Source organism: Pan troglodytes, chromosome 11, assembly GCF_028858775.2.
Source record: "Pan troglodytes isolate AG18354 chromosome 11, NHGRI_mPanTro3-v2.0_pri, whole genome shotgun sequence".
NCBI lineage: Eukaryota > Metazoa > Chordata > Mammalia > Primates > Hominidae > Pan > Pan troglodytes.
In genome coordinates, this window is record NC_072409.2 from 113,901,115 (window position 1) to 113,923,587 (window position 22,473).

The 22,473-nt window shown below is 43.6% G+C and overlaps 1 protein-coding gene across 8 annotated transcripts in view; it reads right to left on the reverse strand.

Moving 5' to 3' along the window:
• SMARCA2 (SWI/SNF related, matrix associated, actin dependent regulator of chromatin, subfamily a, member 2) overlaps positions 1–20,309 on the reverse strand; it is a 178,097-nt gene extending 157,788 nt beyond the window's left edge. For 4 of the 8 annotated variants that reach the window (XM_054657899.2, XM_054657897.2, XM_054657898.2 and 1 more), the window contains exons 1-3: positions 20,178–20,309; positions 6,328–6,588; positions 2,505–2,634 (exon numbers count right to left, since the gene is read on the reverse strand). In XM_054657899.2, coding sequence (XP_054513874.1) covers positions 2,505–2,634; positions 6,328–6,552 — 355 coding nt within the window. In that variant the 5' untranslated portion in view covers positions 6,553–6,588; positions 20,178–20,309. Of the gene's footprint in view, positions 1–2,504; positions 2,635–6,327; positions 6,589–17,783; positions 17,924–18,080; positions 18,179–18,375; positions 18,503–19,439; positions 19,631–20,177 lie in introns of those variants that run through there. The other 4 variants (XM_054657895.2, XM_054657894.2, XM_054657896.2 and 1 more) reach the window with 4 other exon arrangements.
• Positions 20,310–22,473: the final 2,164 nt, after the last annotated feature.

A 22,473-nucleotide genomic window follows, 5' to 3' on the forward strand; every position in this document is an offset into this window, starting at 1 on the left:
TGTGGATTCCAAGATAAATAAGGCATCATTCTTAAGTTGAAGAGGGGAGCCAAGTGATCACAGAAATAAAAGTAAAAATGCTCTCAATTATGATTTGTGCATTTAAAGTGGTTTTAGTTTTCAGGTTTTCCTAGGACTCCACTATTAGAGCTACTGCAACAACAGGAGCAGAAAAAGGAAGCACCTGGCTTCAAGAATCACTAAACGTTACTCATCTATACCTCCCAGGTATTAAAAATAAAGGTTTAAGGCCAGGCATGGTGGCTCATGCCTGTAATCCCAGCACTGTGGGAGGCTGAGGAGGGTGGATCACCTGAGGTCAGGAGTTCAAAGACCAGCCTGGGCAACATGGTGAAACCCTGTCTCTATTAAAAATACAAAAATTAGCTGGGTGTGGTGGCACACGCCTGTAGTCCCAGCTACTCAGGAGGCTGAGGCAGGAGTATCGCTTGAACCCGGGAGGCAGAGGTTGCAGTGAGCTGAGATCATGCCACTGCACTCCAGCCTGGGCAACAGAGGGAGACTGTGCCTCAAAAATATAAATAAATAAATAAATAAATAAATAAATAAATAAAGGCTTATATTAGCTCCATGAACATACTTGGCCCCTTCAAATTTAAATGATAAGCCTGGAAATATTGTCTTACTTCATTCATAACCGTGAATGAGTCAAATTTGTTCTTCTTGTACTGCAAAAAGTCCCAGTGCTTTAGGCTGCTCTTCTGACATGGTCAAGATTCTATGAGTTATCTGCAACAATTATGCCTGCCTGCCACCAAAATTCAGGTAAGAGTCTGGGATGTTCAAAAGCCTGTTCAAATACTAGTGGGGAGGCACTCCTATGCCTCCATGACTTGCCTATTTATATTTCAAAAAGAAAACAACTGTGCATAGACTTCTCTAAATCCTCACAGCCAAAAGTCTTCCCTCGAGTGGATGGATATCTGATCATGGATAGAGGAAACACACACATTAATTACACAGGATTATATATAGCAACACATAAACCATAAACCTTGAATTGGAATATCTGCATATTAATGTTAATTAGTGCTAGATTAACTCATGTCCGTCATATGTTGAAATGACCACATAATGACTCTGAAATCAGGCTACATTGTATTAAAAGGCTTTGAGGTACCTGAATAGTTTTCAACAGTGAAGAAAAGAAAGAGGACTTGTTACGTATGAAGAAGAAAAGAAATATGCCATATACTGATTTAGCCATTGTTGTGAGTGGAATTGTGTTCCCCCTCCTCCAAATATGTTGAAGTCCTAACCCCCAGTACCTGGGAATGTGCCTTACTTTGAAATAGTTATTTTTTTATTTTTTATTTTTTTTGAGACGCAGTCTTGCTCTGTCGCCAGGCTAGAGAGCAATGGTGCGATCTCGGCTCACTGCAACCTCTGCCTCCCGGGTTCAAGCGATTCTCATGCCTCAGCCTCCCAAGTAGCTGAGACTACAGGCGTGTGCCACCACGCCCAGCTGATTTTTGTATGTTTACTAGAGACGGGGTTTCACCATGTTGACCAGGATGGTCTCGATCTCTTGATCTCGTGATCCCCCCGTCTCAGCCTCCCAAAGCGCTGGGATTACAGGCTTCAGCCACCAGGCCCGGCCTGAAACAGTATTTTTGTAGATGTAATCACATTAAGATGAGGCCATACTGCATTAGGGAAGACCCTAATCCAATGAATGGTCCCCATAAAAAGAAGAAAATCTGGACACAGACAGACACACAGGAAAAATATCATGTGGATACTAAGGCAGAGATTGCAGTGATGCATCTGCAAGTCCAGGAATGCCAAGGATTGCTGGCAACCACCAGAAACTAGGAAGAAGCAAGGAAGGATCCTTCTCTAAAGCCTTCAGAGAGAGCACGGCCCTGCTGATGCTTTGATTTCAGACTTTGCCTCCAGAATTATATAAGAGAACACATTTCTGTTGGTGGTAATTTGCTATGGCAGACCCAGCCACCCACCAGAAATGACACGTAATTTCACTGCCAGATAAAGCTGCCTTATAGACAATGGATAAGCATGCAATTCAAGGGACACAGGTGGTTCACCTTACCTTCACATCTACACTGTTGCTGGGAAGCAGGCCTAGATTCTCTTTCTGGACCTGTCACCGATTGGACATGTAAACTTAGCAAAACAAAGTAAATTGTCCAGCTTTATCTTCTCTATCTATAAAACTGGGATAACATAATTTACCCTAAGAGATCACGATAAAGATTCTAGATAAAGTACATAGAGCCCTTTGCAGACTGCTTGGACACATGGTGGCTAGTAAAATTACTAGGACTTCGGAAATAAAATTTCCCATATAAATCATCAGGTTGTATTGGTGAGGATGGAGGTAGATTTCCATAAGGAAAAGAAACCTACTAGGTTCAATCTTCCTTAGACACATTCTTTGGAATTCCTAATTAAAATATCCAACAGGAAGGACTGAAAGACTATGCTGGGGAACCAGTATCAGGTGGGCAGCGGACACAAACCTTGGCTGTGTTGATCCATTGGACTCTGGGGAGGGCCCATGCCTGGGTGAGGTGGTCGCATACCAGTGCCCTTCATGGATCCACAATGGATGTCTTCTACAATCCCCTTGTCATGTATACCATCGATGGGCTGAAACATTTAAAGGACATTAGTTAGACACCTCTATAAGGTAAAATATTTCTATTTGGAGTTTTCAGACCCCTTCCTAAGTTCTTCAAAAGTGTGGCACTATCATTTACTACCCATTCTAGAGTCAAAAAAAGAGACTAGACCAAAAGGATCAGCAAACTATCTGTAAGTCAAATGTTAAGTCTTTAAACAGTGGAGGGTTGTTTTTTTGTTTGTTTCTTTGTTTGTTTTTTGTAATATCAGAACAGGCAATGAAAATGAAGTCCTGGTCACAAGGTAGACAAATATAGGCTATTTTTCCATACCCTGGTAAGTAATCTTGAAACCTGTTATATGTTGAAGTTAGTCTGAAGTCTGAAGGAAGGCTGTTTGACACATCTGTGATGATCCAGTTTTTGGTCATTTTTCTTCATTGGAAGGGAAGGAACAATGGAAAGTTTAAAAGTTGAAACCACAGGGTTCCATGGCAGTTGGAAAGAGAGGAACAGACAGGACAGAGCCGTGAATGGGGGGTGAATACTGAAAAGGAAAGTGTGTGCAATAGATAAAGCTGTACGACAGAGGGAGGAGGAATGGAAAAGGTTAAAGGCACAGTTTGGAAATAAACGAACACAGGGGCTGGACCCAAAACTTGAGGCACAATACGTGACAGACATGCAATAAACAGCCATTGAATCGACATTAATCCAATCCAGAATTGGGCAATGAAGCATGTGCTTGAAAAAGGAAAAGTCTATTCCTCCCCAAACTGTAATAGCAATTTTCAAAACAGCCTGAAAGAAATATTTCCAGGAGTTTATAGAAACCAAATGACTTCAAGCAAGAAAGTATGAGTGTTTGCAGTTTTGGAGAAAAGAAAGTTAATTTCTGCAGAGTCAAAAGTATGCACTTGAAAAGAGGAAAAATGTATCATAAAGAGGATGTTTGGAAGGAAAATGGGAAGAATCTGGTATAAAGAGTGTCACTGAGTCTGTTAAATAGTAATAATAGAGAGGAAATCAAAGCAACACAGCAGATGTATTTAGGCCACTTGTTTATTTATTTCCAGTAATGTTGAAAAGCAAAAAGCTGAAGCCTCAGAGGAAGAAGGAAGAATAAGAGAAGAAGTAAAACTGCCTATAAAAAGAATGGAAAAAAGTGACGGCATCTGGTCAGCAGGTGTGAGCTCTAAACCCTCACCCGTGTCCTCACGCAGGGAACTATCTGAGGGGCTGGGGTAAGGAGAAGCAGGATGGCAAAAAACGCAAAACTCACAGAATGCGAGCAAAGCAAAACAAAAAAAAGGGAGTATTTAAGAGGGTAGAGAGAAATTGAGAAAGTGTAATAAAAATGCTAGGACATAAAATGAAGGGATCAGAAGAGATAACAATTAATAAAAACAATCCAGGAGAAAAACATAACACTGACCCAACACTCACGCATTGAATTTTTAACTGCTAAAGAACAATAAAGTTTAGCTAAGTATTTCCCTCACATTTTATCTTTCATTTTGAAGGTGAGACACCTTCAAATTATTCTGAAATTATGGAAGCCACTTAGAGGAAGGTTTACAAGTCATTGATCGGATCCAGAATATAGCTCCCAAATTCATTTAATCTAAACACAAAACAATTTCAGGACTTGGATGTCAATATGTTCAATAGGTCCCCTGAAAAATATGACATGGAAAACGAGCAGCTTTATTTCTCTAGATCTCTGACAAGCTAACAAATTTATCTGTTAAAAAAAGGAGACAGAAAACTAGAGAATGTTATAGGGATATCCATAATACATTGTTAAATGAAAAAAGAAAGTTACAGAGTAATTAACAGAGACGACATGATTCTATAATAGTAAAAGAAAAGTAACCAAAAAAAACACCAATATATACATATCTGTGCTTACACAGTGTTTGTAATGAACATACAGAAATGCAAGATAGAAAAAGCATGTACAACAAGCTGTTACTTGGGGTGAAGGTAAGATTATCTGTTTATCTCAGTATTGTTTTCCTTTTCAAAATAACCATATATTACTTTCCTGATTTGAAAAATCATCAAATTACAACACTTTTAACAAAAGGATCTTCCCTTTTGGGCTCTGATGCCCTACCCTAAAACTGACCTAAAGTCCTACGTAACTGGAGGAAAGACTTGCTCTTTTCTGTGGTAATCTTTTTGTTTTAAGCCAGGATCTTCCACGGCTTGTCTACTGCAATGGTTCATTTTATGTGTCAACTTGACTGGGCCTCAGGTGCCTAGATATTTGATTAAACATTATTTCTGGGTATGTCTGTCAGGGTATTCCTGGATGAGATTATCATTTGAATTGTTAGACTGAATAAATCAGATTGCCTCCAGCAATGTTGGTGGGCCTCACCCAAAATCCATGGAGGGCCTGAATAGAAAAAAAAAAAAGCTAGAGGAAAGGAGAAGCTTTCTCTCTGCCTGACTGCTTAAGCTGGGTCTTCTCCTGCCCTCAGACTTGAACTTACTCCATTGACTCTTCTGGCTCTTTGGACTCAGACTGGAAGTCACATCATCAGTTCTGCTGGTTCTCCTGGTTCTCACATCACTGGAACTCACATCATCAGTTCTCCTGGAACTCCTGGTTCTCAGGCTCAGGTCTGAGCCTGTAGACTCAGACTGGAACTATACCGCAGGTTCTGCTGGGTCTCCAGATTGGTGACTGCAGATAATAGAACTCTCAGCTTCCATAACTGTGTGAGCCAATTCCTCATAATAAGTCTCTTTTTACCTATATCTCTATCTCCTATTGGTTCCGTTTCTCTGGAGAATCCTAATGAATACACCTACTTAATGTCAAGAAGCCGCCCTGCCACCCTATCCACCTGTGATATCATCCCAAGGAGTGTAAAACCTCTACGTGTCTCATTAGGCAAAACCTTCAGGTAGTATGTAATGTCCTCATAGATTTTTCTTGGCTATTGCTTACTTTCAAAGCAAACTGTCACAGAGGATCTTGTTTACTTTCTCAAAAGGCTGTTCTCTCTTCTTTGCTGGTCTCCTGTGAAGGCATAATGCCAAATTGTACAGATATGATCATCCCCACAGCAACAATCCGAGCCTCATAAATAAAGGATAATTATAACCTTAGTCCAGAAATAAACAGCTGGACGTGAGCTCTGCAAAAATCAGAACCTTCTTCCAAAACCAGAATAAAAGTGCTTCACAGAGAGACAGCAATGTGCATTTTAAGGATTCCCTAGAAACTATTTAATTTCAATAAAGCCCTTTCCAAAAAATCCTTTAGGTAAGAACTTTTTCCTTCTACTCTTTGGGATCTAATTTTTGTTAATAAATGTCAGCCTTTTTAGGAAAGAATAATTTTCAGTATGTTCATTAGTGGATAAGTTACTTAACACAGACAGGAAAAAATAAGACTTATAGACTAATATACTAATTCACCAAGACAAAAATACCTTCAACCCACAAATCACAGGATCTACTTATCAGAACTGCACAGTCTATGTCAGTATTTTAAAAAGCCAACATCTGATCTTCATAACTGATGCAACATCTGTAGCACTAAAAGTACCTCACAATATGCGTTTTTAATAATATATGAGATATACAAGACAAAGATCTTGCATGATTTTCTTGTTAACAACAGTAGAAAGGGGGATGGGGTTATCAGAAATATTAGCCATCCACTTATCAGAAGTTGAGTTTGAATGGGAGAACAGACTCTTACCTTATGCATTTGATGCATGCCTTCCTGTGGGAAGTCTGTGGACCCCATCGTCGGCATAGGATGGGAGACACTCGGAGGTCCAGGACTTGGCCCCATCATGCTGTGGACGGAACCTGGGGATGGCCCTGGTCCCGGACTAGGCCCAAGAATTGGCCCAGGGGAAGGCCCAGGCCCCGGCGAAGGCCCTGGGTGGGGCATCGCGCCAGGGTCTGTGGGCGTGGACATCTACTGCTCCTGTCTCTGCCAGTCAGTAGAGTAATGCTAAGTTGAAAAGCAGAAAAAAGGAAGGCATGTTTTAAATATGATGTTAAGACCAGAATAAAACAGTTGTTAGCATTTGATGGTGCCATTTCCGTAACAAACATCAAACAGAGCTGCCCTGTCTAGTCCAGATGTTTGAGTGTGATATACATCCGTCTGCCCTAGTCTTTATGAAGACCACTTGTTTAAAAAACACACACACACTAAATGATTCCCCAGAAAAATATAAATCATCTAAGATACAAAAGGACTCACTGGAGAAACTCAAATTTAACACATAAGCAGAATTCTAAACAAGTTTTGAAATTTATTACTGAAGTCAACAGATGCTCTCCATTACTTACTGCCTTGGACACCTTACAAGACATTAACCCCCACAAAGCCATTAAAATACAGAACCCTTTAAAAAGTATCCAACCAAGACTCATTTTCATAAGTGAGTGGGCATTCAAAACTTCAAGATAGTTAAACCGGGAAAAATACAATCTTCTAATTTGAGAATGAAAGAGAAGTCCCAATCATGAAAAAAGTAAAGGCTATAAGGAATCAGACAAATATGGGTTCAAATATTCATATATGTAATTACTAGCTACGTTATTTAATGTTTCTTCTTTTGAGATTTCAATGCAATGACATGTGTGAAAAACACAGCTGTAGTCTCAGCACAACAAACGGCCACCCTTATTTAGCATTACTTTCCCCACCAACTCCACCCTACCAGAAGCGATCAGGAGGGACAGTTTAAGATGTGATCCTCTTGCCAGCTAAGTAATTGAAGCAGAGAACCCCTCAGACAGTTCAAACCAGGGATTTGTCCCAGACCTGGCTCTGGTCAAGAATCCTTGAGAGAAGTCATCCATGACTACTGGATCAGAGCTCACCACAGATGAGGTATGGAAATTCTGGTTCTACAATTTCAGCAGAACTATATTCCACCACCCACACTCTAAGGCTTCTTGGCATCCCCATTGGAAATGCCTCATAGAGTGGGTACAACTGCATCTTGGATATGAGCCAGAGTGAGTAAATAAGCTGTTTTCCACATTCTGATAGAGATCAATGATGCCTATCAGCAAGATAGCTGAATTCCACTAGCAACAGTAATTGTTCTATATTATGATGTTACCTTGGAGGCACACACCTGTACATGGAGAAACTTTTTGCTGTCAGCCTCACAAAATACAGAATGACATACCCTAAGTGATTCGCTTACCCATTGTTTAGTGGCAGAGATGGAATGAGACCGTGGTGGCCTAGTCACCATAGCAGGGCTCTTTACCCACAGTGGAACGGCGGGCTGGAGGGGCAGTACACAAAACACATTCTTTCCACTCCTAGCGACCCATCACTTGCACTGAATCTCTAGAGTATGAGGGCCATGAAGGCAGGCCATGCTCGGTTTCCCTTCCACGTTCCCAGCACCTCAACCAGCATACAGTCATAGCTCAAAAATTATCTGATGAATCAACTGCAGAGTAAATTTCAAGGGCCAACTATTAATAAAATCAACTTTTTAATTTTAACTTTATTTTAATTTTTCATATTTTTAGAGACAGGGCCTCTCTCTATTGCCCAGGCTGGAGGACAGTAGAGATCATGGCTCACTGAAGCCTCAAACTCCTAGGCTCAAGTGATCCTCCCCCACCAGCCTCCCAAGTGGCTAGGACTACAGGCGGCGCCACCGTGCCAAGCTAATTTTTTTTATCTTTTGTAAAGACAGAGTCTCACTATATTGCCCAGGCTGGTCTTGAACACCTGGCCTCAAGTGATCGTCCCACCTCAGCCTCCCAAACCGCTGGGATTACAGGTGTGAGCCACTGTAGCCAGCTTCAGTTAATTTTATAAATAAAAACCACAGAGTCATCAGTGTTTGAGTTGTGTTCCCATAAAGAAATCCTTAAAGTGTAGGCAAGAATTTAGGCCATTTTGACAAGTAAATTAGAGCTGAAACAGGAAGCAGTCAAAGGCTACTTCAGAGTGATCATAAGCGGGGGATCAAAACAGGACTAAAGGAACCCAGTACAAGTGGCTTCTAAAAAACAGGGGCGCCTCGACAGTGAATTACAGCCTTGAATTCACTAGAGAGCCCAATGTTATTATTTATTCTTTGTGATGAACAAAGCAGACGGAACTTTTTTTTTCTTTTTGCTTTCCACCACCTCACACAGGTTCAGTCAGCATTTTAAATTTAGGAAGCTGACGTCGATTCAGGGCTACAAGATACAATGCTCTTTCATGTATATCAGCACACTAATACACCCTTTTATTATTTAGTGAATAAAAGGAAATTGCTTACTTCCTGTTATGGTTTACATTGAAATCAGCTTCAATAGGTATTAAAGTAATATACCACGAGTTTGAACAATGAAGATACAAATACTGAAGTTAGGCTGATATTCCTACGTTTAATATAATTCATGTGTATTAAATATGAAATTCTAATATATACTAGCCCATAATGCTACTTTCCGCATGCATTATCATTTCCACCTGGGAATCTCAGAGAATGTTGTAATTACTCATACATAGTCCCGTAAAAATGCTCCTCGTTTTTTTTGCTAAAGGAAACTATTAAAAACGTCTTAGAGGGAAAACATGTTAGAAGGGAAGTGGAAAATTACGGGCATATAATTGGAATGTTAATATAGGAACATGTTATATAGGAAACTATTTAATAAGAAGAGAACCTCAGATGGCTGGACTTCAATGCATGTGTGTGGCTCAGACTAACAGTACAGTTTAACAAATGAAGAAGTGTACCCTGTGCCATATAACTAATGAATGGCAGAGATCTGGACTCTCATAGAACGTGACGTGATATTCACTGATGTCTCACTGGGAGCTGAGAGACCTGGGTTCTGGTCTCAGGGTCACCACCAACTCTAGGGCCCTGGGAAAAGTGCCTTTCGTCTGGGGTCTTGACTTCCTCTAGGCTCAGGATAGGAGTATCTCAAAGGTCCCTTCCAGCTGTCCATCCGTGACTTGCTGCCTGCTGCCTCCAGAGCATCTTGAAGACTTCATCCAAACCTGTGTGTTGGAAAGTCCATTAATGGACTTCCAAGGCAAAATCAGGGCTGCCCTAGGATCTGCTGTGGCTACCATCACCCAAGTAAACCCAAGGGGAGGACTCTCTAAGATGAGGCCTATAATCCTGGCCTCTTATTCTTCCTCTTCATTTCAGGTGGCAATTTTATTTTACAGTTCAAGTATGTAATTAAACTTTCCCACAGTATGAAGAAACCTGGGGAAATAAATTAGAAAGAGGTGCTAGTCTCAAGTAGCACATCATTACTAAGTTAGTATGGTTAAGGTTTAAAGTCCAGTATTGGCCAACTCCGCTTCTCCCTCACCAGCCCTGCCAGTATCCCCTGGACTCTCTACCCCTTTCTTCTCCAAAGCACTCATGAGACAATAGAGATAGGTTGGTGATGACAGCAGTAAGCATAGTAGGGTGGGCTGGAGGAGAGGGCCCAGATGGACTTCACAGGGCAGTGGTAGGTCTGCTCTCATCATAACACACAAAATCTATTTTTATTTTGTGTTAGGAGAAGGAGGGAGTTTCCCGTTGTCACAGAAAAGAACGACCTGTTCCACAATTATGTGTCTGTGGCTAACAACATAATGACAAAAATGTATCTGGGGAGAGGGGGGCACGGCAACCTCCCCATACACATGCATTGCTGGTCCCCACCCTCCCCCAGACCAGGACTCCCCGAGGGCCAAACCACTGTGTTCTTAGGTAAGAAATTCTCAGCAGTATACTCTGTCTTGATTTCGTCCTTACTTCCCACTTTCCTACATTCACAACTAGAGAGTGTGTGTTTTTAAAAAGAAGAGGCCCCAGAGGAGCTTGCCAGAGCTCCAAACACCACAGTCACCCTCCCTCAGCCCAAATCTCCATCCTCTGCCCTTAGCTGAAAGGCTCAGCACAGCCATCTGCATATTAAAAGGAGTTCAACTTCATGGAATTTTAAGGGTCACCACTCCAACCATGACAAAACTTGTGTCTTACAGTCTAATTGTCATCAACAGAAACACCAAAGACCCCCACATGTGGAGTAACATTTGAACACACCTACATGTGTTTCCTAATAATTCTGGTGATTTGAAGAGACATTCTGCCACAACGCCATTGAAAAGATGAGGCCGATAAGGCAGAAAGGGAAAAGATGGCTTGCCCAAAGTAACATCTGCAACAGGAGAGAAACCGCAGGCAGAATCTTTTATCCCTTGACTCCCAGCCCAACACTGAGCTATTACACGGATCTAGCAAGCCATGTTTCCACCAGAGTTTTCACCAGGCCAGAGCAATGTGCAGGGATAGAAAGTAGAAGCCAAAGAAAAAAAAGTCAGAAACAGTGGAAGGGATATCTTGCAAGGACTAGGCTTTGGTTGTGATAATATATTAACTTACCACAGGCTAGAGAAGTAAAGAGAAGCCCTGGAATATGAAAAGAAGACAATGTCATCAACTGAAAAGGTCGATGATGTTTTAGTTACTATACCGAGTATCTACTAGGTACAAGGCATGCAGGCGGTACAAAAATGAATAGAAGGCTTACCCCACAACTCTGGAAGTCTGATACGGAAATCAGACTTGTGTGTAAGTAGCAACAAGATAAAAATATTGAAAGATCCTGCAGGACACGGAGGGGTACAGCCAAACTACCCAACACAGTCATAGAATGGGAGACATGACTTTTAGCTCAGAGGGTAGAGGAGAGAAAGGAATTAGGTAAAGTGTAATGGAGAAGGTAGCATTTCAGCAAGGCCTTCAAGTTTAAAAAAAAAGAAAAAAAGTTCCCTAGAAACTTTTGGTTTCCAGTCGCAGAGTTTGGGGCAGCACACCAACCTTGACAATATCTCTTAAATTGCTCTTCACCAAACTTCATAAGAAAGCACAAGGAAATCTTGGATCTCCAGCCTGTCTTTTTTCACAGCTCACTTTACAGAAAAACTTGGAGGTCCAGGTTAAAGGTGGAATATCAGAAATAAAAGTTAGGCCCAGGCCACATCTCTAAGAATATCCCAGTCTTATTAAAGTGTTCTGGCTGTTACAGGAGAACTGCAAGGTTCAGGAGATAGTGAAGATAAGAGTTCTTTTTATGTCTGTTTGCTGATTCAGAACACCTCCCCTGACCTGAAGGGCTGCCTCTTGTTTTGTATGTGGCTTTCTCTGTAAATGAATTGATAATTCACCCACAAGAAGTAGCAACATCTTCAGAACTGGGCCTCAAGCACTGTTATTCTTAATGGGGAAGCAGTGCGGGGGGATAAGGAGAACAGCAATGCAGATAAACGAAATAAATCTACCCGAAGTTTCCTTTTTAGAGGCCAAGGTTGTCGGGATAAGCGGTGAAACATTACCAAGGCCCACAATGCTTCTTGGTCTGAGCTGTGCAACTTTAAACAATGCATAATGTGATCTGTACCACAGATACAAATCACACCGGGTTCTAAAGTTAACCTTATAAGTTGCTCCATCAAGACCCTAGAAAATCACTGAGAACATTTCTTCAGCATTCTTGGGGTTATTCACAACACTTTCCCATTCGTTTCCAAGTCAAATATGTTTTTTGAAAGTTGTTAGATTAAAACTTTGCTCTGTTCCTTGGGCTTCTGTGAACTCTCCTTCATCTTTCAATCAGGGCAACAAATTAGGATGTGGGTGAGCTGCTGCCCTCACTTTAAATAAACTGCCTTGGGAATGGTCCTTGCCCAGAGTCAGACCTGGCAAAGGCTGTGAGGCAGCTCCGTGCACAACAAAAGATAACAACAAACTCGGCAGCAGCTAATTAGTCCCCCGTGAACCTCAGACACTGCCTTAATAGGATCCTGGCTCTTAACATTACCACCCTTAGAGATACCATGAGTTGCCATCTCAAAAGAGTCTACCTGGCGATGCAATTTCATGGCCTCTTCCATGAGGACTGACAATGATCCCACAAAGGAAAATTTGTTTTAAAAAGGGAATTTACGAGAAAACCTAAGTGTTAGAAACCCTTTACAGCAAAGCATCCTCTACTCTGAGACTCATGTCCATTAGTAGTTATAAAGGTAATCACAGATGACTATCACTTTTAAAATTCAGTGGAACCCAAAGGGCTGGGCAAACTGGTCAAAACAAAAGCTAACACACTGAACAAAAAAAAGTTAGTTTCAAATCATGACACCCTGAAAGGTAATATGTCACTTATATTTACACATATGCCTGTCTCTCCTAGGTTAGGCCCTTTTGCAAAGCAACCTCATTCTGGATGTTGATAAGAATCAACAACAGCCACTTCCTTTTCTGACTGCCAAGATAAGTTTATTTATACTTTAAACATATAAAAAGAAGAGTCTGAAATACATATTTTAAAAACCTGTGGTTAAAATGGCACATTTTTACTGAAGAGTAAAACTCAACCATCATATGCTGAATGAACTAAAGTTGTATCATAGGCACTCATTAATGTCAACTGGCCCTGACTTTCACAGTAGCAACAACAATTCAACAATGAACTCCAAATTCATTGCAGTTAAAATGGATAATAGCCATTAATGATGTTACTACGCCTTTTAAAAAATCAACAAATGAGTTCATTTAACCTCTCTGAGTTTCAAGCTCCTTACCTACAAAATAGGCATAACAGTAGCTGACTACAACTTCAATTTTGATACGAATCAAATAAAATATGAGATATGAAGACACCTTGTGAGCTACTATATGCTCGCATTATTGCCAGGATCCTTCTAACAGCTTCAATTCCCACTCTGGACTTGAATCCACAATTTGCCAGATTAATCTAAAATATTGCCTTGTCCATGTATTCCCTTGCTCAAAACTTCTGAGACAAGCCTCCGATACAGATTGGATAAAATATTCATGCTTTAACCTGCAAGTCAAGTCTTTCCACAATCTCCGACTTTATCTTCTGAAAATTCTCCCCAACTGGAACTTCTTGCTCCAGGCAACCGGTCAAAACAGGTACATTGGTCTTTCCACGTTCCTTCAGGCCGGGTCTCTGTGATCTCGCCGGGTCTCTGTGATCTCGGGGCTTTCTTCTGATCTGGGATGCTCAGATGCCACCACCCCCACCTCTGCCCTCCCCCTACAGCAACCCTATCCCATCTCAAAGACCTTATCTACCCCATCAGCTCAAGAAAGCTCACCCTGATCTCTCTCTCTGTATCACATGGCCCATGCAGTTTACCATTTGTTACTTGTATTCGATATGCTATTATAAATACAATATTAAAAGTTCAGGTACATTCTTTAAAACACATAAATTATCAATTACAGATCATCTATTTTTTACAGAATTTTGGACTTTGCTTAATGGTCTTTTAGTATAGCACAACAGCAAGCCACAAAATAATTGTGACTATTTGCAAAGCCATTTATTACATGTCCAGTTCAACAAAGCACAGGGGGAAGATGGGAGAGGGCTTTCCTTCTGGACATCGAATATCCATGTGTGATAAAGCATCTCCCAGTGGGATGGTAAAAACTGAAATATACCACATCAAGTAGGTAAAGAAATATATAATCATCCTGAACCAGAAAAATACATTTTAAGTGCAAACTGATATAGAATTTCCCTTGGATAACCTGTAAGCCAACATATGACGTTCCTTTCTGGTTAGAGATTTTTATCATTTTTAAGTAATTTTGAATTCCAAATTCTGAGTTTAGTTGTTTTTGTTTTTTTTAACGGAGGGAGTTTCAATTATACTTAATGGTTTTCAAACTTTAAATATTATTTCAACTTCTGTGGGTCCCATTCATCAACTTACAAAAGGGCCAGCCCATATTTAAATTAGGCCAGTTTCTAAAAAGTTTCTAAAATATTAGTGCTTGCATAGATGTAGATGACATACTGGCATAAGATTGATGCTTAAATTGATACTAATCCACCTAAAAATACTATAGAATATTGTGGTTTTAAAAACTGTTGTAAATCTTACAGGTATATAGCCAGATTACAATTGTTCAAATATTCTGGAAGTCGTAGCTATCTAATAAAATATCCTAATTCATACTACGCTTCAATTATATAATAATGTATTACAAACCCAGAAGTCCAGAAGGACATTATGTCGGAGTTTCAGGCCAAAATCTTGTATTCCATATCTAAACCATCACTCCAAATGTGTAAATTAATGAGGTGTTTATATCAAACATTCAAAAGACCAGCTATTTTGTTCCTGAATTTCACTGGCTCTACTGTATGTTTTTCTGAGGTACAATTATTCAAGCATCTTTGACGATATATTTATAACTTTTACTACTTAAAAGCTCTCTTTAACATATCCTACACTTTCAAGGAAAAGTGCTATATTAACATGAGTAATAATAAAGTCATAATAAACAGTAAGAAAGCTGCAGTTTTGCCAGCCCAGGTTGCAAGATCCCATTTAACTTAATGATAAATATCTTACGTAAATAAATATGCTCTCTTTCATAATGACTCTGGCAGAACATAGTTTTAGACTCCTATAGTCCCTAGTAAGTATAAAGTCATAAGTTTCTATATAGAAAAAATAATCACTCCAGGCCTTCCTAAATATGCTATCAAATAAATTACCACCATGTGTATTTTCTATTCACTACTTAAGGGAATGACCCATGACTTTATTAACCGGCTAAAGGTTAGAGTCCCCTAATAAGAACGCTTCCAAAAATGACAGAAAATTCACATCCTCTATTGGCCAAAAACATCTCCAAAACACAATATTTAAGGGGAAAAAAAAACAATTTAGAAGATAATTCTTTTACATTAAAAAGGAGAAATCAGAAATAGCCCCTAAATGTGGCTTTCATACTAGGGAAATTTTCTCATCTGTTCACAAGAAATACAGCAGAAAGGAAATGTAACTCATACAGTTTTCTAAGGTAACTCAAGTTAACCAAAGAATTTCTCCTATCATCCCTTAAATCATCTTGACCAGAAACAGAATCAAATCTGCAAGTGGTTAAATCAGGTCCTACCAACACTCCTTCCACTTGCAAATGCTGGGAAACAGTCCTTAGTATTACATATGTGATAATTCAGTCGTCCTCATGGCAGCATGTCAAGATGTCATAAATAGTGATTTATTATTTCTCTGGGGTGTCAAAAAGCTGCTGACCTAGAAGAGTTTGACAAAGGCCTTGTTTACAAAGGAAGACTTCTAAAGGAGAAAAAAAAAAACAAGAAAACACTGGAGGACAGCACCACTTTTATAATTTATAAAACTCTTCTTTTTATGCTCTTGCTGTAATACATAATAATAAATGTCAAAATATTACAGTAATATAAGGAGCATCACAATTACCTTTTAGAAAAGGATGTGATATGCTTTTATACTGGCCTGTAGAATGATTTATCTTAAACTTAATAAAAGAAAAAAATTTTAAATACTTATCTGCACAAGTGTTACTTTCTAGTTATACCATGTCAGGAATACTTTAAATAGAATTCAAGCATTAACAATATAATACAAGCCGAGGCACTTTTTTTTTTTTTTTTTTTTGTCAATTCTAAGCCTCAGGTGTTGGTCAAAGCACTTTTCAAGAAACTTGACGAGAAATGCTCAAAAACCACTTTACAAACGAACAAAAGAAAAGATCTAAGGCTGCTTTGAACATGCTCTTGTGGTGAATATTTTCTGTGAAACACCACAGTGCACCTAGTCCTGATGCTGGGCTGTTACTGATATAAGTCATAAGAGAAAGGCTGCATTGAAGGAAGCCCTCCCTCCCCTCCCCCTCTTCAAGGGTTCTGATACCCCACATTCCTCATTCATTTTAAAGGTTCTTTACAAAAATGGCATCTCTCTGATGCCCCCAAGGTAGATGGACCTCTGATCTACTGGGTTGTTTTTTTTTCCCCCTCAGTCTACCGCAATAAGTATCTTTTGGACCTAACAGGTGTCTCTAAATCCCCTCTTTACAATAGCAAACATTTGCATTGTAAAGAAGCATTTGAGGAAAAAAAGAAAGAAAGTCCAGGAGAATAAAAGAGCAATTAGATTCCTCAAAGAAAAAGTGTGTCTCATTTTGCATAACAATGCAGCAACTAGGATTCAAATCTGCCACGCCTCTTAACACTTCACCAGTGTGCTAGAGGTAGCCTGGAAGCCTAAAACTCCAATGCTGGCCAACAAGCTTCTGGTTGTGGCCCCCCCTGATAACAGATGGAAAATACTACTGAAAATATTTGGATGTGAATATGTAAGTATACACATACATAACATTGGGTATGGCTTTTTAAATTATTATTAGGGTTCTCAGTGGTTTCTGAGTCTTTGGTGGTTGGATAGAAATTTTCTGCTACTCAACACCCAAGCAGCAATCTCATTATTTATGCAAGCATTCTGTTCAGACAAGCAAGGCACACAACCAGGTGTAAATTTTAAGTCCTTTGAAATGGAAGTTTGAAATTCGATATTGGTAACGCAGAAATGTTAAAAATAACCGCTCAATGCAGTCAACAAACTGGGTATCCTTAATGTCTTCCTTGAGCTCTAACAGTACACATACAAAGTCACACATGCCTACATAATGACCAGAAAGGAGACAATGATGACACCTCTCCAAAAAATTACTAGCCCAGGTCGCTTTGCTTTTTCCAAAGCACCAACCTCCATCAGGTTAGCGAGGAGGAGAAAAAAGAGACAACCTTGCAAAACTCACCCAAAAGTTACATAAACAAAGGAGGGGAGAAGCCCAGTCTAGGCTTTGCACCCATGTGCTACTAAAATTACATAACACCCGGTGCAGACATTGAATAAGGAATGGATTCTGCACAACACCCCCACTCCCTCGATTCCCAAGCCTTCCTCACTCCCTTAAAAAATCCAAACGCCTAGCAAGAGCTGGTGGACGACTTTGAATATTTATTTTATTGCTGGAGTAAAACCTGCGAGAGTTGGAGGCACGTTTAGGCCCGAAGTTTGAATGTGCAACAGCCCCGGGCGCAGCGACTCACACTCTCCGGACCCAGAGGAGAAAGAACTGACAAGCAACAGCGGCCAGCAAGGCCTTCTTCCCCCTCACGGTGCCTCCCGCTGGAAAGTTTTCCACGCAATCGATCGGAGGACGAGGAGCCCATTTCCCCCGCCTGCCTGACTTTGCAGGAAAGGCGAGCCGGGAGACCGGAGGGGGCTGGCAGGGAAAGAACTGGAAAGCTCCGCACACAGCCGGCGGCAGGGCTGCGCAGGCTCCTTACCTGGAGGACGCGGAACAAAAAGGGGCGCGGGGTTCGCGGAGCTTGGGGTGGCGGCGCGGCCGGCGGACGGGAACCGGTCTCCGAGCCGCAGCTCTAGGCCCGCGCCACAGCCCGCGGCCCGGCCCCCGCCGCTGCCGCTTCCTCCCTCGCGCGCGTCATGTCACGGCAATCAAACATGTCTGTGTGCTGTGTGCGCTTCGCTGCTGTGACTTCCTGATTCTCCGCCGCTCGCGCGCGCACACACACACACTCACAACCACACGCACACGCCACCCCCACCAGCCCTCGCCACCAAACCTCGCCTTGTCCTCCCCGGGCTCCAGGGGAGGGTGCGGGCAGGAGCAGCTGCCCGAGCCGCTGCTCCCGACGCACTGGCTCCTGCGCGCACAACACACACTCACACTCACACTCACGCGCAGACACCCTCGCGCCGGCCGGGAGGGCGCGGAGGCTGGAGCCGCGGGAGCTCGCAGCCCCCTCCCACCCCTCCACCCTACTTAGCCGCCCTGCCAAACTTTTTTTTTCCTGCCTGATCCACGTCCAACTTCCCTCCACCCCACCCCCCAAGCAGCCCAGCCAGCCCCGCGCTCACCACCATCCGCAGCAAACGGCAACCCGGATAAAAATAATAATGCAATCCAGGCGGCAGAGGCGGAGGCGGAGGCGAGCGATCAGACACTGGCAGGAGGCGATTTCCCCGCGTGTACCGGAAACCGGCCCAAGTGCCCCGGCCAAGGCGCGGGTGTCCGCTGGAGCCCGCACTGCCGCGCCCCGCCCTCCGCGGTGGAACTGCACCCAGGCTGCGAGGCCTGGTGCGGGGCACCGGGAGCACTGTGCCCCGTGTGCGCCCTGCGGCCGGAGGGCGCCGAGGAGCTGGCGCGCCGGACCGGTTATTTAGGGAAGTGCATCGCGACACCTTTGCAGATGGCATGGCCGTGTTTTGCAACGCAAACGGGAGGAAGGGAAGACGGCCGGGTGGAGGGGGAGAGCAAAGGAAGGGGTAAACCAGGTTGGGATGGGAATAAAGCAAACTCCTGAGCAGGGAGCGAGAAGGAAGGAGTGCGTGTCATCGTTGGGAGGAGGCTCCTACTCGGTCTCCCCGCCTCCCGCCCTCGCCACCCCCCTATTCCCTCCCCACCGCAGCCCTTCCCCTTCCCGGGCGAACGACACCGCCGCTGCCCGGTGGTGCGCGGGTCCTGTTTGTGACAGTCAGGCAGACAGGATTATCCGGATCATGGCCTCCCCGGCCCGCAGCCGCCGCCGTGGCTCTCCTGGGTCCCGGCGCGCCCCTAGCACCCGGACGATCGTAGGCGCCCCACGCCCGCAGCTCCCGCGGCGCAAGCAAGGGGAAGACGCGAAGCAAAAGAACACAGACCCGGGGAGAGGGAGGGCAGGGTAACGGAGGCTGGCGGGCACCTCCGACCTCCTTGGGGGCCTCCTCCCTTCCCTCCAGCAGTGCGGCCCGGGCCGGACATCCCGAACTTTAACACCCGAGCCTGCGCTGCCGCCAGGTACCAGAGGCAGGGACGTCCGCAGCGCCCGGGGCGCAGCCCCCTGGCAGCCCCTTTGCCTAAAGGCCTGCCTACCAATCAGCGTCCCCATCCACGCCGGAGGAAACGCGGAAAGTGGAGGTGACACCCCCGATCAGGCACGCACCGGCCCCGCGGCAGTGGCCGCTACCTCCTTCGCGCGTCAGCTCAGGCTTCTCCCGCTGCGATCCGCTCACGTCTCCGCAGCCGGAGCCCTTTAAACAAGTCCCTGGGAAGCGGGTGGCAACGGCGTTCGTTGGCGCCCCGCCGCCAGCCTGGGCTCCTCGCCCTCCTTTCCCGTTCCCCTTCCAACTCTTCCGGGGAGGGTTGCTCGGGATGAACAGTAGCGTTTCCATCCTCCTCCCCTGTCCCCCAGGCCTTCCCCCTCCCGCTGCCACCCCCCTCCCCGCCGCCTCACTTTTAAGGGGATGGGGGGATTGCAACCTGGCCCAATGTGTGTGTTGCAACCTTGAGTTGGCAGCGCCTCTGACTGCCTACTCAGGATCCAGGCGGTGGTTTGTTGGGATTTTTTTCCTCCTTTGCCCCCTTGAAGTAGTAATTATTACTGTTATTATTAGAACAGCAAGGTTCGGTTGAAACTTTCTCGTTTCTTCCACCGCCGCCTGGGAGCTGTCGTTAGAGCATTCCACCTGAGGCCCGCGGGGAGGAGGCGGGCTTTTTTTGTTGTGGCGGTTGGCCCGCCTGTTTGTTTTGGTCTCCTTGCATGCACAATAAATAATAATTAGGATAATAATGAATAATCCCGGGCGAAGGCGGCGTGGTGCCGGAGGGGTTTGAGCGGCGGCTGCAGCGGGGCGGCCGAAGGGAGGGGAAAGAGGAGAAAAGAGTTGTAAGTTATATTTACCTTGCTCGCGAGGAGTGTGCTGGCTGAATCTCTTCCCTCTCTGAGTCACCCAGAGTACAGAAACAGAGGGAGAGAGGACTAGATTATGAATATGACTTCATTGATGACAGCCGTCCCCTCCTCTTCCTAAACTCGGGCTCCGCCCAGCGTCCCACCCTCGCCTCCTCCGCGGGCGCCGGAAGACGCGCCGCAGTTGGCCCCGCGCGCCGCTCCTCCCTGCCCGTCCGGGCGCGGGTTGGCGGGACGCGCCTGTCACTCGCTCAGCTCAGCGACTCCGGGAGCGCGGGGGGCGGAGGGGGCGGTGTGCAAGAATGTGGATCTAGACAGCTCTACTGTATGCGTGGATCCGTGTGTGACTGCGAGGCGCCGGCTCTCGGGCCGCGTTTGTGCCTGGAGCGGAGAAACTGCGCAGGATGCAGAAAGCCCCAAGCCCTGCTGGAGCTGGGCGCCCGCTATCCCTTCCCTGGCAGTCCTCTTCCTCGGGCGCTGCGGGGCTCCTCCGGGGAGACTGGGGAAGGGGAGGAGGCGAAGCAAAAAGGGAGGGCAGCCGTAGTAATAGCGCGTAGTAGTTTGGGGCTATGTGGAGAAGGTGCTGGAATTTAACTGTGCCTCCGCCTGCCAGTGCGAGCCTGCAGAGAGAAAGGGAGGGGACGGGGGACGGGCTCCGAGTGGCACCGAAGCTGTTTGTGGCACAGTGTCGACTGCGGAAAAAACGGGCATTGTCGTGCCGGCTGAAACTTTTTCTCCCCCTTCCCTAAGGCTGTCATTATAAATCTGCCCCCTATTCCAGGTAAAAAAATAAAAAATAAAAATAAAAAAAGGGAGGCTGGCACAAAGAACATTCCTGCCAAATCTGTCTCTTCCCTGAAGGACTGCAAGCTTCCAAATGCCAACGAGGGAGAAACAGCTGAGAGGCTGAACGCCTTATAAATAAGTAAACCCACCCTAACCTCTCTGTTGACTTCGTGGACTAGATACAGCACTCTAACCTTCCCTCACCTGCCATCTTCGCTAAAAATATATACAAAAATATGGAAAAACAAACCCTGGGGGCGGGGCTGGCGGGTTAGGGGGTGGCTGAAGCATGGAATCTGGTTTTGATTTAAAAAGGGGAATAAATCTCTTATTTTCTACAGACCGTAGTCTCTTCCCTCTCACCCCGCATTTAAGACCAATTAAGGCTGCAAATTGTAATTTGCTGGCAAGTCGCGGTTTTGAGACCTCTTTGCTCCAATTTTCCTTGAAATACAGTACTTTGGCCGGACCAATAGGTCAGTGTTTGGTGAGACAATTTTATTTTTAGTTTTATGAAGTGTGAAAGAATGTTAGGAGATTTTAAATCAGGGGCCTATGATTTTAGACTCAGATTAATGTAGATGCTTGACTCTTAAAATTAAAACTGTTCCTATGCAATAGTGTTATGAAAAGTATGATTTATCCCTTATTTCGTAATGTAATGGCTTAAATTAGTCATTCAAAGTGCACTGTGACTATCTGGTTGAGGATTTTTCCCCCTAGAGTAAAATCCTATTTTAAGACCATTTTACTGTTGCAAAATTGACTCCATTTGAGCAACTGGGTCTGAAATGCAGTTCTAGGATGCTTAAAACTTCAGGCTGGATAAGTTGAAGACAAGAAGTAATGGAAAGAACGCCAAATACTGCCATGTAGTCATTAAGAAGCAAGAATTCTTTATATCACTGGTCCACTGCTGGCTGAAGCAGAGCCCACTAGGGCAGCATTTTCATGATGGCTGGGAGTGTTGGTGATCACCCACCCTATAGCTTTCTAAGGTCTTGCTACTTGCTTGTTAACTTTAGCTTCATCATTTTCTGTCTGTCTTGAAGTGAACCTCAAGACAACGAAAGATAACACAGCTAAGAGAAATAGAATATAGTGTGCCCTGAAGGATCCATTGTAAGAACTTGTTTTTCTGCCTGAGGATATGCCGGTATAACTATTAACTGAGAAATATATAGGGAGAAATTTTAAACAAGATTAGTAGTGTAGTAAAAGTGTAACATAAATACTAACTTCTAACTGCCTTATAAGTCTCAACTAATAATATAGCCAGATAACCTAGCTGTCTCTAATAAAGAGATTTAACCTAATAGCAATGCTTATTACATTGAGAGTATTAGGTTTTAATTTTTTATGGTCTAATTTGTTTCTCTGGCATGCCGACCTCACATGCCAATTTTCAGAAATTGATAACTTCACTTTTATTCCCTTGTGAATAAATGCCCTTTATCCCCTTAAGATTCTACTTCCACTTGCCATGCAAATCCTCAAAAAA